The sequence below is a fragment of the Fulmarus glacialis genome, unplaced genomic scaffold (assembly GCF_000690835.1).
Source record: "Fulmarus glacialis isolate BGI_N327 unplaced genomic scaffold, ASM69083v1 scaffold27020, whole genome shotgun sequence".
Taxonomy (NCBI): Eukaryota; Metazoa; Chordata; class Aves; order Procellariiformes; family Procellariidae; genus Fulmarus; species Fulmarus glacialis.
This window is the reverse complement of record NW_009186226.1, coordinates 21,188-37,503: the sequence shown is the minus strand read 5'-3', so window position 1 is coordinate 37,503 and position 16,316 is coordinate 21,188. Positions and strand designations below refer to the sequence as shown.

The 16,316-nt window shown below is 42.0% G+C and overlaps 1 protein-coding gene across 1 annotated transcript in view; it reads right to left on the bottom strand.

Moving 5' to 3' along the window:
* Positions 1-1,080: 1,080 nt before the first annotated feature.
* The window catches only part of LOC104083661 (AP-1 complex subunit gamma-1-like), a 33,288-nt gene continuing 18,052 nt past the window's right edge, over positions 1,081-16,316 (bottom strand). Inside the window, 13 exon segments of the mRNA XM_009587212.1 lie at positions 1,081-2,335; positions 4,755-4,853; positions 5,852-6,012; positions 6,247-6,279; positions 6,282-6,329; positions 6,769-6,895; positions 7,357-7,498; positions 9,670-9,774; positions 10,438-10,565; positions 11,048-11,137; positions 11,472-11,594; positions 13,199-13,253; positions 13,868-14,008. Coding sequence (XP_009585507.1) covers positions 2,234-2,335; positions 4,755-4,853; positions 5,852-6,012; positions 6,247-6,279; positions 6,282-6,329; positions 6,769-6,895; positions 7,357-7,498; positions 9,670-9,774; positions 10,438-10,565; positions 11,048-11,137; positions 11,472-11,594; positions 13,199-13,253; positions 13,868-14,008 — 1,354 coding nt within the window. The 3' untranslated portion in view covers positions 1,081-2,233.

The window sequence follows — 16,316 nt, the reverse complement described above, 5'->3', positions numbered from 1 at the left end:
TCAGCCTTTAACACCAAGGAGCTTGAACTAATGGGGTGGTGAACAGTCACAACTGCAGTGAAAGCAACAAAGGTAAATGCTCAGCACCTACAAATGGTCTTTGATTCAGCCATTTTCTGCAAGACTGCCTGCTTCATGATGCTTCTAGCTGAAGCACAGTATCTATCTCACCACTGATAGCCAAGGCATGACCCTGCCACAACCCAGAATTACTTTTAAGGGAATCATACATCATTCTTCTAGATTTTATAACCCCATGCTGATGCCAGTTCCAGTAGAATAATAAAACCCTTTGCTAATCCAAAGGCCCAAACCTGTTTAATCAATAAGGCAGCAAAAATGCTCTCCAAAAGAAACTAAACATTCCACTACACAGACCAGCACTTAAATCAGTGACAGCCAGTCCTACGTTATATTACTTAATACAGTTAAAACCAAAGCAGACTGAACAACCTTTAGTGGCCTCCTGCTCCCGATTCAAGGGCAGAATAGGTCTTCAATTTTCCCTAAGTACGCTGTGCACCACTCTTGCAGTGTTTTTGGCAAGGACTGGAGCCTAGTGTTAGCACTTTTGCAGACGCAAAAAGCTGTGTCTAAGCTTGCCATCAGAGCACTGAATGATCGCTATCTGGAAAGCCCTATAACAGAAATAAAGCAGATGTGCCATCTGTTTCTTTTGAGAAAGTACTGGGTTGGAAGCTGGAGTACCTTCAGCTTACCAGCACACTCATGGATAAAGATCTAAAATACATCCTCCCCTCTTCCTCCCTGAAGAGTGCTGAACATCTGGAATAGTTTTGTCACACTGTGCTTTACGTCCTATACATTGCCTCCATGAGAATTCACAGAACTCTACCACCTCGACAACAGTTCACACTAGGAAGCATAACTGAACACAGCTTTCTGTAAGCTTAGAAGAGTACTGGACCTCACATCTTTGGATCCAAATATTCAAATGACTGGCTTCCATTCAAAAAACAGTTTAGTTACTTTCAGCCTGAACCTGAACTAGCACATTCCTCTGAAAGGGGAGCAAGGAGCAAACTACAAGGATCAATTAAGTAACAAAATGGGAAAAGGTCTCTTTAAACCGCATGGTCTTTATTTCAGTGCCAGTATTACAGATACAACACAAATATCCCAGTCAGAAGTAACTCAAATGGAATCCAGGGGGTCTACAACAGGCTCTGGAAATTAAATTGGGGAGAAGGTCTGGAATAACTGGGAAAAGCAACTTTGCAGCATAGTCTCTGATGAGTCTCCCAGCAGGAACAGAGCCCTCAAAGACTAATCTACAAAATGGAGTATGTGTTTTCTACCCATAAACCACAACTAATGGGTTAAAAGGCTATGAAATCATCTGTGGTAGAAAACCAGCTGCTCCTTGGATCTCTACAACTCTCATACATCACCACACTTTCTGGGGAAGGTACAGAAGACTGTCTGTGAATCTGCATGGCTGTAGCTATTGATGGAAAGAAAGAAAATTCAAGTGTAAGGTCTTCATTTCCAAGTACAGCACCAAAGCAGTTTTATCAACTCTCACAAGCACCTCTTTTCCTGCACTGTCCCAGGTTTGCAGATGAACTCCCAAGGCCTAACTTGCTCTTGGTATGTATCATATAATTAAGAGGTGGGTGTATACAATAATGCACTGAATAGGCCATAAGAAGCCTTCAGCCCCTTCAGACTTAGGGGATACAAGAAGAAAGAGGCAGGGCAGCCTGACATTCCCCAAGTCCCCAGTCTGAGCCCCATATGAAAGTGCCTGAAGGAATCCAGCTAGTAATGAATGATAACACACCTTGCCCACCCCAGGGGAAAAAGACAGCAGAAAGAAGGGGCAGCTGTTCACTTGCTGCAGAGAGAAGAAAGTTTCCCTGCTAGAAATTCCAGACTTCTCTTCCAACCAGGCTGTGTTTTTTTGCGGAGTGGGGGGGTGCAGGGGAGGAGAGGAGGGGAGAAGGGAATGTTGCTTCTGGCTGTGAATGCATGTGTGAGGGAGTGCACAGTAGCCTCCACAAGCCGCCAGCCTCATCAGCAGAGGAGAGGAGATTAGTCTTAACAGATATGCTTCAAAGTCAGCAATCACTTCAGGAAAATTCCTCCTCATCAGCAGGTCTCATGTGTTCCCCATGCCCATGGTGCAGTTTGGGGGATTGCCAAGGATCACAACCTTCTTCCCAGAGTTCTTTTGATTGGGTGGGGTGAGAATAAGAATGGTGCCAGAGCCTCACTGCCAAGACTGAGGGGGGAAGTTGTTGACTTCTGCTAGATCCTGCATTGCTGAGCCCTTGTGATTATATGTCAACTTGATCCGCATACGCAGTTGTTGCTACAAGAGAAAAAGGGAAAAAAAAAAAACAAACACAAAAATTCAGGTCTTCATTAAAGGTCAGCGAATCCCCCCACGTCCAGCTCCCCTCCCTTACCCCATGAATACAAAACATGGACCTTTCCTCACCACAAGAGCTTGCTGGCAGGATGTGCAGGGTAAGCTATGACACTGCAGATAAATGCTTAATCTGGTAGGACATTGATTGGTCACTGTAGTTCTCAGATCAGGTACAAGCTTTCAGAAAAGCTATAGCACAGCTTCTACCCACATCTCTCTCCACACTGTCCCTGCTCTCACAAGCACTGAAGTCCTTAAATACAAAAATGACTGCCTTAAAATCCTAGTTAACAATGGAAGAAAGCAGGAGGCAGATCCGGACTCTGCTGCTCTGCATTTAGGTTCGCAGGGAGAGGTATCATTTCCCATACTAGCTGTTCACTCAAAGCAGTGGTCTGGAAACTTCCAAGTATTGCATAGCTCAGTAGCACTATGAAGGAAATAGCCTAAGAAAGACTGGAAACACAGTCTCTAAGAACATTTCATCCTGCTGTGAGTAAATGATGGAATAGCTCAGTTGTTTTACACTCTGTCATTTGGCTGTCATCCAGATACTAAGTAGCCCTTAATAATAGCTAGAGCACAGAATGCTCCAGCGAGGTTCCCTATTCTCCTCACTCTCAAAAAACCTTGTTTCCCAAAAACCCTAAAAGGAAAAGCAAAAAGTTGGCTATTTCTGGCTCTTTTGCCCATACCTACACGGAAATATGCAAAAGGGATAGCAGAGGGAGGAAAGGACGACGATGACTGCTCCAACCAGCCTCAGGACAAAGAAGCTATGCTTTATCACTAATAGATCAATATAATCAGTGCCAGTTTTTGCTATATTTGGTGTTGTTTTGCGAAACAGGCCATCAGTTTCAGTCCAGCATAATGACAGTCCATGACCAGGTGAACAGACTTTTTTACAATACTGACAAGACAAACAGCTGCCTCCTAAATAGGAAGGCTGTTCCAAGGTTGCCTCCCTCAGAGTATTCCAGGTAACTACACTATCTCATGGACAAGGTTCTTGCAAAGCTGTACTTTCAGGCAGTAGCAATCTAAAGGACAGTAAAAGATGCACAAATGCCTGAGGTGGAAGAGTTAGAAAACAGTGGGCAAGAGAAGAGGGTAGTAAAATACTATTTTGCACCTCTGTATTCTCAAGCGTTCATAGGAGTTCTGGTGTTCCAAAAAGAAAGCATCCCACTATCTAGGTGCATTTCACCTTGTGGGGCCCATCTGGGGTGGATATATTGCGACTTCTGGCACCTTACAGGAAAACTCCTAAACCCTCCCAAGTTCAGAAAACAACTTTCAAGGTGATCTTTGAAAGGTGCTCTACAGCACTACAGAGAAATTTGTATCAGATGTATACACAAAGAGAATAATTAGTATTCTGCCTTAATATAGGCAGAGGGGAGCACACTACATGGACATAAGGGGAGATGCATGGAAACCACAAAAACTATGCACTAGAAAACAGCCATTTCAGTGAAATCTTGGGCTGAGATTTGAGAATTTTTCTACTTTGCACATCAGTCTAGCAGCAACACTTAACATCTAGAGCAGTACATAAGTGTTAACCTATAAAAAACTTAAGATATTTTAAGTTCTGAAAGATGTTTAAGATCTTAAGCGTGTCCCACAAAGGAAGAAATACGTGATCTCAATTTTATTTTTCTTTCTGATGCCATCTGAATACTTGCAAAGCCTCTTAAGGAGGACATGTGGGCCACACCCCTCCCTCCCCTCAAGTCTGTTGTATCCCAGTCTTGAAGCCTGTCTCTGAAGGCTGTAAAACAAATGGAATTATGATTAAATCACACCTAAAGATTCTTTCCATCAACTGTTTAAAACTACACTAATCACATTAAAGACAAATGACACCACTTGAGAAAACAGACAATTTTGTTAAGATTAAGGATCAAGCTATTTTTTGTGTAACAAACATTTCAAGTAACACTGCTGCAGATAGCAAGAATGGATGTTAAATATATTTATATGGCAAGATGCTTGCCTTGCAGACATCATTTTTACAACACATACAAACACCAGGTTGAGGTCCTCTAGGAAGGCCATCTAAAAACTTATTTAATAACCATTCTGATGCAAAAGATATTCATGAATTTAAGAGGATAGCAAAGCTGTGAATCTGTTTTAGCAGTATAACCAAATAGAAGGCCAAACCTGTGCCCAGGACCTCCTGTCTTTTTCATAACTTTTTTCTAACCCTACCCAAAATGACTGCCATTAAAAACACATCATTCACTACCATCACTCCCAATCTCTCATCAGAGATGCGTCCCTAACTGACTGCCACTAAATGCACAATTCCAAGACAATATCTTTAATAACTGTTATCGGAATCACTCACCTTTTGTGGATTCAGGACTTTAATGACCTGTGTGATGGTCCCCGAGTTAAATGCAGGGATGACACTGCTGCTGGGAGACAGGAGCTGCAGCTGGAATGTCTGAAGAAAGGGCAAAGAGAAAACAATTTGATGCTTAATCAAGTAAGAACGTAAAGTGATTTGTTTGCACTGAGAGAAAGCAAGGAAAACTAAGAGTTCAGCTCCTGGCCCTGACAGTGTATGTACAGCCACAATAAAGTGAAATAATCAGTCCTTCAATTCCCTATCTGTAAAGAACAAAATATTCACTGGCCCACCTACTTTCTACACAAGTAAGATCCAGGTAGCACAAATATTAGGGCGTGAGGGCTTACTATAGTGTATCAAGATCAGCAGCGATGCATTGTTTCAAGCGTCACACGCAGAGGAACAGTCAAGACTGCTCAGCGCACTGTAACTTCAGGAGGCCCATTCTTTCTCTAATTCCTTCCTACAGTAGGTATGAAACCTATCTGAATTAAAGTTAAAGCATTACTAATTCCTAGAAGTCAAACTCCCAGAAGTGAATGTATTTTCCCAAACTTGAAGAACATTCCAATCACACTCTGCTTAAATGGTCTGCTCTACTATAAACTAGGCAATATCAGTCTCCCATATTTTGTGCTGCAACTAAGTGCAAGGGGAGACAATTCACTGCTTAAAGGAGGACCACTAATCACCATTTGGGGACTCAAACTTTTATAAGCAGCTAATAGCTTCAAAAGATTTTTTTCATGTATTCATAGCTGCAAAGAGCATGGTATATTTCTTAGAAACTAAGAATAAAGGGAAAGATTAGTGTCTTCACTTTTTTTTGACCCAACATTTTTCTGCGCGTGGTTTAGTAGAAAGTGGTGATTTTAAAACAAGATTTTGTCCAAGCAGTAGTAGTCCAATCTGATAGGAACCAGCGTTCTATTGCATTTATAACATTTCAGACTAGAAAGAGATCACTAAACCTATTAACAGCTCTTAGCCTTGTTTACCATGCTGCACATTTCTGTCTATATGAAAGCTGATCAGGAAGTATTTGCAGCTGGCCCTCAACCTGTCACTGTAGTTGCCCTAAGTGGCTCTACCTTTGGTACTGCAGCTTGGAAAACAAAATCTGTCATATCCAGCTCTGTGCTGTTGGAGGCCTGTATCGTGATTACAGTGACGCTAGGGTTGGTGTTTGACCTCTCAAAGGTGAAGTCAATCTTCAGCCCATTCTTGTTGTATGCAGTAATTGAGGGGATTCCTGCAGAAAACAAAAAAGCAGCAGACCTACAGAATCTGGAGATCATTCTCAACATCATAGAATGCATTTACTTACCCCAGACGTGAACTCTTCTGAAGATTAAACACACCTCCTCCTCCTGCTCCAGTGTATGTGCCACACCACTCCCAAATTCCCCCTTTTTTTACTACCCCTTGTTTCCTTTTCTAGTTGGGTGCTGTGGCACCTTAGGCTAAGAATTTACATGTCCCTAACCTGCAGCAGTATCATTGAAGAGAGGCTGTGATTCAGGAATGGAGGCTGTGCTATCTGGGGCGCAGGGGCAGATACTGGAGAACCTACAAAGAATGTTGAAGGATTATTATTTAGCTGTCATGAAATGAAGAGTAATTACTCCTTCTCTAAAGATCAACTGCTGCATATCGTATTTCTTTACGTGAAGCTCTACCAATCATGTGTTGTCATCCTCCCCTTCTCTGCTTTCACTAACAAGCTAGCAGACATTCAAATGGAATTAATTCCTCACATCTCCCAATCCTCTCTGAAAAGGCTCACAGCATTCCCAGGCTGGAGCATAAAAATGCTCAAGTTTCACCAGGTAATCACACAGAGTCAACCTGTGACTTCATTTCCTGACTTCCACCTGTATGCTAATATGGATCTTGGTAAGAATAAGTGTGAAGACTAGGGTTTTACAGAAAGTCAAGAATTAGCCAGTCCTCATCCCACCCCAGGACTGAGAATGTAGACTTTTTTAAAGAGATGCAGCCTGCTCACCTGTTAGGTTGAGGTCTCCCAGGAGGTCAAGGAGCTCCCCACCAGCAGAGGCTGGCTTGCTTGTAGGTGCAGTGGGGATTACAGGTGTTATATCGCTTCCCCCCAACAAGTCCAACAAATCATTTGCCTAATGAGAGAGTGGATGTAATAGTTACATATTCAACTTCCTGCTACTTTCCCTTGCAAATGTCATGGATTCTACTGGCTCTCAGATTGAAGACTAACAGAACTGCTGGCCAGTCAGAGAGGTTCTTAGTTTGGCTACGGTCCCATGCCGCACGAGAGATCTAGTTTCCATGCTCTTGGGACCACAGAGATAGAGAAGGACGGAGTTCATGCACACTGAGACAGGTTAGGGGATATATGGCTTTACCCTACCCTGCTCTTGCACTCCCCACAATGACCTCTTCTACACACCTGTTCTTGACACTAGAGCCATCAGAATAGAGAGATGATGCAATCATCACTAGGCCAGAACTAGCAAAGAGGCAAAGAGGGGGAAGGAGATGGTCTCAGCTTACTCTTGGCAGTGGATAGTAGTGTGGTCTGACAGGCAGTGGAAACTTATCCTAGGTCAGTTTCCATTACCTGGCTAGCAGGCTGCAATCCAGAGGGTGGAGGTTTGGTTTCCAGTACCACTGGCTCTGTCTCTCCGTTGGTCTGTACAATCTCAGTAGGGCCATTTGTGGTGATTTTCTCCATTACTGGCATTCTCTCAAGTAGGGCTGGCCTGAAAGAAGCTGACATAGTTACACTGTGCCATCTTCCTGGATCCCAATCCAAATACTCAGACATTCAGCAGATGATATACACAGGGCAACCTGCCCTTTCCTTTTAGCTCCAATGCAGGGGAACTGTAAGACTGAATGACAGCTTGAGGTGGTCAGAAGCAATCTCTGGCATTCTGTGCCAGTGTAAATACATTAGTTCACAGCTGAATGCCAAACAAGCCCTCCTCCCTCCTGTTTTCCCCTAGTATTTGACACCGTTTCTACTGTGGGGCTAGAATAACAAACCCAAGACAAAGATTAAACAATTGAGCAATGGTGGATTAGCTGCAGACATGGAACACTTGACTGCTCTGTTCCATATGCAGTTGAGTCAGAGAGTCAGCTCATTTGACTTCTCTTTGCAGAAGGGTTAACAACTTAGAACAGGTGACAAAGTTGGAAAAGCAAATCACCATGCTCTCATTTAGCCAAATTAAGTTTCCAAAGAGATTAAGTTCAGCCCTTGAGAGTACCCTTCTGAAAAGATACAGAGACTGAAGAAGAGGCATAGGATCCAGAATCCTGACATTAAAACAAAAAATAGGAAAACCTGTATAGGGAGAACTAGTCTGTAATACGAGAAAGCCATTACCCTTGCAGATCAAGCGACAAAGCGCTGCATGTAATAGGGGTAAGCCACACTGTCTACAAATCTTTCGGGCTGAAAAAGTGTTCCAGTGCCAATAAACCCAACAATGGCCCACACTTTTGACCACGAACAAAGTCTTAATGAGCAGAAACTATTAAACATTGATCTTTACACTATAATGAACAACAGAATAGACTGGGGGAAAAAAAGTATACAGATGCTCTCTTGTAAAACAGAATGAAGTTCACATATGTTTTTCTGAAGTGCAACGCTTCCCAAAACTATGGATAGCACACACTGCCATCTGATCAAAAGCCAGTTGATCGCCAGACACTGTTGCTTGCAATGGTCAACTCAGATCAAAAGCCTCTCATGCTAGATTTTTCTCAACTCATTCATAAGGCTTCATGTGAAGTCCTAGGCAGCTCACATGCCCTAGCTCATTAACATGACTTTTCCAAGAACAATTTGAGTTGCTGCATGCATCCCACGGGAGGAGAGAAAAGAGGAAATCACAAGAATGTTGTGTCCTACGCATAGTGAATAGAATGGTACCTATGGAAAAAAAGTGATTGCAAGAGTCTTTAAAACAAGGTTTGGAGGCCCCTACAAACATAGGCAATATTTAGTCCAGTGGCGCCCATTTTCTCTCCGTCCTCTCATCTAGACTCTAAATGGATGCTCCTCCAGCCAATGGAATCTTATGGAAAGTTTTCAAGGGTGGATGAAGTTAATCCTCAGAAGATCTCCTCCAATCTTACGATCCTCACTGAATAGAATCTGTGGTGCTCCTATGTATCAACAATTAACTATTGCACATAGCAGATTAATGACTATTCTGCAAGGAATTACAGCTTCAATTATTGCAACAAAGCAAGATTTTAACTTTCGCATAAAGAAACAATCACTTGAGCAAAGCAATGATGATTAGGGATCTCTCAATGATAAGGTGTAAGGAGGTTAACACGCTCACGAATTGTAAAACAGGGATGCTGAGTGGTGCAGTGAAATAGTATGCCTTTGCATGCACAATTTGAGATTTTAAATAGATTCTACATGAAGATACAGTAAATTAAAAAGATGTTCCGAAAAACTGAAAACTATTAACAGTTGGTAGAATTACCTCAAGTTCAGAGTACAGCTTAGGAGGACAGGTCAATGGATCTCTGCATGTTTATTGCAAAGACATTTTAAAATCAGTTTGAACCTAATGACTGTGGTAACGCCAGCATGGTAAAACCTACCTGCAGACACCTACTCAGCTAGCAAATTTAAGATTCAACACCTAGAAGTAAAAATTAGTCAAGTTCAAGCTCAAAGCAGGGCAAATGTTTTGGCAGAGAAAGTCTCTGATCACAATCAATCCCCCAGGACATGTTAAGTTTTAAAACACTCACTAACCCTATAGATGAGGGAGGGATTCTAGTTCCTCTGTAAGCCTACTAAAATCACCAAAGCTCTCAAAGCACAAAGTGTTGTACACAGGAGATCAGAGTAGATTATAATGATCCTTTTCAAACACCAAAACTCATCAGCACTTACCTCATGTGATCATATTTCTTGAAAAGCGCATTATATTCCACTGCCCTCTGCTGTAGCTCCACATCAATGCTGCTGCCATAAATGGAAACTACCTTCTTAATGCGACTGTGTGGGGGCAGGGGGGGAAACAAAGAAAAACCCACACCATGGAATTAGCAGCAATAAGCAAAGGATTAGCATGTGTCATCCAGAAGACACTATCTGGCCTCTGCTCAACAGGTGTCCTGTACAACTCATTTAAAACAGTAGTCACTGCTGTCTTCCCGGAGTATCTATGCAACACCCATTCTTAAACTGCCCCTTCACAACAGAATCAGCAGGTGATTAATATATCACCACAAGGTATATCATAAGAAAGCTCAACTACCCACACCGAGAAGCCATCAAGAGGAAGCAAGACTATTTTTCTCCATCATCCAAAAAAGGAACTGGAAAGAACAGTCCACTGAAAGTAAGGACTTATCTTTCCCATAAAGGAGTTTTCAAGCAACAGCACCATACATTAAGTCCCTATACATTAAGTCCCTATACATTAAGTCCCTATACATTAAGTCCCTATACAGCAGAGGACATCCACAGAGAAAACAGTACCAAGCAGTGGAAGTCTTCTACCCTGCAAGCAAAGCAGGACTGTAAAAGCCAACAAATAGCAAGACAACTCTTGTAAACCATGGAAGCAGAACATGTCCAAGGAATATTACTAAAGACAATTGATGCCAGCACATTTGCAACAAAGCCCTGTGCAGTATAACATCAAGGAGAACTCACTTAACAGTGCAGGTGAACCTTGTGGAAAGCTTCATGATGGCAGTGAGAGCATAGCCTCGTGTAACAGATGCAGACATATTAGATATCAGGACGCTTTCTAAAATATCAAGAACTTCATCCTCTGTTACCTGAAAAGGTATAGAAAGATTAGGCTGAGACAGAAAGCTTTGCAGCAAGCCTTCCAGGGCATACTGTAAAAACCTGTCTCTTGCTTAATGGCCATGTCGTACCGCCTCCGCAACTTTGTGAGCCTGTAGCGTACGTTCAGAATGTACGAGACAGATTCAACTAGGTGGATATCTTATGATATTAGTTTTAAAATACAGTTCCTGTTCTACATATCGAAGAGCAGGTTTATCACCAAAATACACAGTTAAGACCCTAGCAAATACCCTGCAAGCTAGCACTGAAACCACACCGCTCTGCCAACTGTAGCTGCACTCCTTACCATGAGTGTTCACGCAGCCCATGCCTGTAGCAAGGGAAGTAGCAGGGTCCATCACAGACACTAGTGCTAAGTAACTGTTGCAAGCATTCCCCTCACATAGCCAGCATCAAGCAACTCCAGCCTCAGCCAGGTACACAGCTGTTGTTCATTCTCAAGCTATACCTGTATTGGTTCCTCCTCTTCACACTGACCAGACACCAGAAGATCTCCATACTCTCCTATGCACCAAGAGGCCACTTGCACCAGGGGCTGCTGTTAGAAGAAGAAAAATCAGATGCCTCAGAGATAAATGGATGCCTGTATGACAAATTAAACCATCACCATTTCCCGGAGCAAGTTTAGCCCTTCTTCCAAGCCAAGGAAGTTCTCCACAGCAGAAGAAACAGGAAGATTTGATTAACTCAAGAATTCCATAAGATAATTAGAGAAAATAAAAAGAACATGAACTTATAGGAGACATGCCTCCTCTGCAATCTGTCCCTTGGAGCCAGACAGTGTGATGTTGACTTACCTTGAGATGCTTAGTAAACATGCTTATTGCAGTACAACAAGGAAACTGAAGCCGGCTGGTCACGTTCAGTATTACCTGGGAGTAATCACCAAGGATGGCTTTGTAGAGTCTCTGCACAGTGTAGGCATGCATCTCCACACTATTAGTTATTAGCTGAATCAGATTGGGAACAGCATCATCACGAACATAACTTCCTGCCTGCAAGAACAATTGTGTATGCATGAGACAAATAAAAGTTTTTAGGTTTCACTATCTGACTTCTCAGTAACACCCAGCATCTGCTGATATCCTTCACAAAGCCACCTGATGTGCATGAAAATAAAAATCAACCTCCTCATCCCCAAGTACTTTATGGTTGATTTTGAGCAGGCTCAGATGGGTGGAAGTACAGGACAGTACATTTTCCCAATGAACTCAACTATACCCAGAGAAATCCATACTATAGATATCCTGAAATTGTCAAGAGGATGGTGTGTGGACATAAGAAGCCTGTGTTACAGAAGGAACAAAAAGCAACACAGAAAACTGCTGCTAAATGGACGGTTTTAAGTCAAAGACACCCTGGGGGCAGAACGCAGCTTATTCAATTGCTTGCTCAAAGCCAGACTCTGCCAAACAAGCACAGGACCCAGGAACTTGCCTGTATTATCACTGTTTGGTTAGACGATAGGAACACAGAGCTCAGAGGGAAAAGCCCACTTTAAGGCCAGGAAAGTATCTGGGGCAATACACAATCACACAGCTTTGGCACTGAAGGGAAGATGTATACTGTTCAAAACCTGTTCTGTTTAGGCACTCCTCTGGCACTGAGAGCAGAGCATGCAAAAAGAAGATAAGTGAGCCCAATTAGGTCAACTAAGTGAGAATCTACCTAGCCAAAGATGGCTGATGCCAGTGTTAGTTCTCATAAGTCTGCTAAACTGAAAAGGATGTTTATCTGTAAGAGTCTGCAGTAGGTAGTCTCATGAATACAGCTTTATAAATGGTTTCGCTAGCAGCCAAGAGAAGGAAGTTACTTTATTGAAGGAAGTAATCTGAGAGCAATTCTCGCAGCCAACCTTCTAATGGAAATCAATTCTCCGTTCAGAGGAACCTACTTTTCTCTGTTTCAGGGTGGCAAAATAGCACACAAGCCAGACTCGCTTCTTGATGAACTTCTCAAATTTGAACACTCATACTGATAAAATAAGTCTCTTCCCACTCCTTTGCCTCAGGGAACACACTGCCTACCCGAGTTATCAAGATCTCTTCCCTCTTGTTTGCCAAAACACTCCTCCAGTTCCACCTCAGCTGTGATGTTTATAAAGAAACTCATGTAGGTAAAGAGTAATAATTAAACCCAAAGAAGAGGAACTAGAAAGCTGTTGATACAGTTTCATTAAAAAAGCTTTGATAAACTCAACTTGGAATAATTCCAAGAAATTGTTTCACCCCCTTTTTCTTTTCAAGTCACTTAAGGCTGTGTTTACTCTCCCCTGAAAGCACTGTATATTGGAATCACAGACAGCACAAGAGCTGTCCTAACTTAGAAGCTAATGTGATTACTGTAATAGAAAAACTCTGCTACACACTGTATTCTTGTGTGTTTCTGAAATCATACATTTCTTCTAAAAAACCACTCAGTCATATTTACTGAGTTTACATAATTCTGACTGGCTGCCTTGGGTCACTACCATGTCAGTACACGTCCTCTGTGTATTGTAGCATTTGTTATCTGCCAGCCTTTATAGCCATCTCCAACTTGATGATGAGTAACTTCCTACAGAATTAAAATTTTTTTTATGTGAGGCAATCTCACTTACCGTTGTTAAGACTCTCATAATTGTGTCTATGTGCCAGCGTTTGGAAGGAGCGTATCTGACAAAATTAAGAAAACAAGTTAGAGCAATAACCGCTAGCCTTCAACATCAGCAAGAAACCCATCATCATCAGAACCTCCCCATCCAGTTAATTCCTGGCCCACTGTTTCTGAGGGCGGGACACCAACAAAACACACACACAAAAAATCCCCACAAAACAAAACACCACACACTTCACATTCTTTGACTTTTTCGTATTAATGCTGACATCGGAAACCTGAATACAAGTCTATAACATAGCACAGTCATATACCTTGCACATACAATAGTTCAAAGTCAGGCTGCTGATTAGAATGGCTCAACAGTAATGAGATCATCTCACTTGTACAACTAACCAGAGACAATCTCTGTGTGTGGAGAGGAGGAAGGGCCAAGATGTCAGCACAATACCTGTTCCAAAGTGCAGCAGAAATCAATATACTAGACTGGTTTAGTGATATGAGGACTATCCATATGGGACACACTAGTGGGTTAAACTGACAAACCACACACAGATCAGCAAATGGAGAAGAGATGATCAACAGCATGAGGAGGGGGGAAGGAACAACACACAAAATGCTCATCATTTCGAGGATGTACAAAAAATTAATAGCAAGTAAATTGACCCCATACTTTTCAGCTGCAAGAAATATTCCAGATGCACAGTCTGCCTTGAACTCTGGTTCACAGGAATCTAGGAAATACAGCAACTCCTTCATCATTCCACGGACATTGTTCCCATTAACAAGAGCAAAACTCAGTTCCATTGCACGCCTAGGGCAAAAGACAGAAAACCAATAAAGTGTCTTCACCTAGGGAAGTTAACCCCCCCCCCCCAAGTCTAGCTACTCAAATGCACTTGCCTTTTAATAAAGAAGAGAGCAATATTTATTAATCCTGCGAGAACAGCCTGACACATTAAATGTACCAGTATTTTCCTGTTTATGGGCAGACAATAAATACCCACCCACCCAAAAAACTAAGGGGGTGTGGGATGTTCTAGAAACATCTATCCAGATGTCCTAAAGGCGAGAAATATCTTTCAGCAACCAGCGTCCATCAGCGTTAAGGTCTGACTGTCCAAGTATTTGTAATCGCATGCTGGTCATTTCTGACACACAACTGCAGTAAATAATCCATGCTACAACATGCTTTCTCCAGCTTCAGGGATCGAGAAGAGACCTGTTTCAATCTCCATATTAGAGATTCAAATACAGTAGAGATTTAAAATATTAACTGATAAACTTTATTGTATCCTATCAGACAGATTACATAAGATTTCTAGAACCCAAAATTACCCTAGTGCTCTTTTCAGAGCCCATTCCTCCCCCCCACAAGTTGACACCACAACTAGACAGAGCACTGGCTCTTTGCTATTCCTTGTTGTATATATCAAGAGGTCAGAGGCTAGTCCTCAGTCCTTCTACTCGAAGCTCCTGTAGTTGATTCTAGCACAGCTCTCCCATTCTTCTGACATTTTTTGAATGAAGACAGTATACTATCTTCAAATGTGATTGATTTCTGTACAACATTGGCAATTAGTTATGTTAAAACGCATTAAAACAGCCTTACTAAACAACCCTGACTATTTGTTAAAACTGATCATTTGGTATAATCCAGAACCCAAACCTCCAAGTTGTGCCCTCTTCATACTATCAGGAACTTTATTCTCTGCCTGTCACTGAGATAGCCTATTAGAACACAAGAAAGATCCTCATAGCATATCAAAAACTTCCTTCCCCGCTCCAGTTATCTTTTGAAATCATCTGGATAGTTGCTGAACTGCTTCATGTGTACAGTGATTTTGTACTGCTTGTTGTGTAACAGATTATGTTCCAAAATTAGGCCAAACGGCCTAAAGTCTATTTTGTAATACATACTTTCTTCAAATAGATCAGACTTCAATGTGTGTTTAATTCCAGCAATTTTCATTAAAATCATAATGTTGAGATGCATGAGTTATGCTGTCATCCTTTCATGTATTTACTGGCAGCAAACCCATGAGCAGTCCCACTGATTCTGTCTTGCTCCAGTGTCAAGCTTGCCAACCCACCACTGCATGGACACAGTTATTTTTTCTGATCGCTTAGTATTTTCCCAATGTTCATGAAACATCAACAACTTGGACCAGGCACATTACCCAATCCAATGGTATTGGGCACAAGCTATTTGTTCTCAAGAATCTGCAAACATCTAGACAGCACTGCTTCTCAACATCTCCCTAGTTATTATTGTAATAAGAAGGATTTCTACAGAACTGTGAACTGTAAATGTGTTCTTTTGCTTTTTACCCAACTAATACCCAGGGACCTAGAAAACACAGAGGTGTTCAGAATTAGGGTGGAAATACGTAACTAAATTGTTACCTTTTATCACCTATATCTGTGGCTGGTTGAAGACCTATACTCCAATTAGTTTCCAACTTCTTACCCCTAATCCTACAAGTTTTCCATGTGTATGTTTAACTTTTCAGTCACATTATAGCAGACGTATCAATACTGCAGGTGCACAGAGATACTCTACAAGCTTAATACCAGGCATTTATCTCAACACATATCGCTTACCTTCAATCATATTACACGGCTCATTTCTGTCACAAAGTTCCTAATCATATAGTTTGACCATATTACACAGACAGACAAAAAGACTTGAATTAAATGGCAAAGCCATTCTGAATTACACTACATGGACCAAAGATGCACTGCAACGGTTAAAAGATGATGAGAACAGGCCACGCTTCAGACAGCCAAAACCAGGTATCATGTCTTTCCCTCAAGGCCCAGCCCTTGAAACTTGCTACTCCCCCCTTGAAACTGGGGACTCTGACATCCAGTCAATATATTGCTTCAATGAAGACAGTGCATTGTCAGCAGCACGAGTGTCAGCATGGCAACATCATGCTCTGCTGATGGATCACTCAAAGGCTTCATCCTCCAACAGCACTCAGACATGAAGCTCTGTCGTTTGTAGCATACCTATGTTTTCCTAGCAGGCACTGATAAAATGCTTTTGTTGCCTTCCATCCAAAACATAGATGGGGCTTTGCTATTCCACAACCTAGCCTCATGCTGGCTCTGGCACC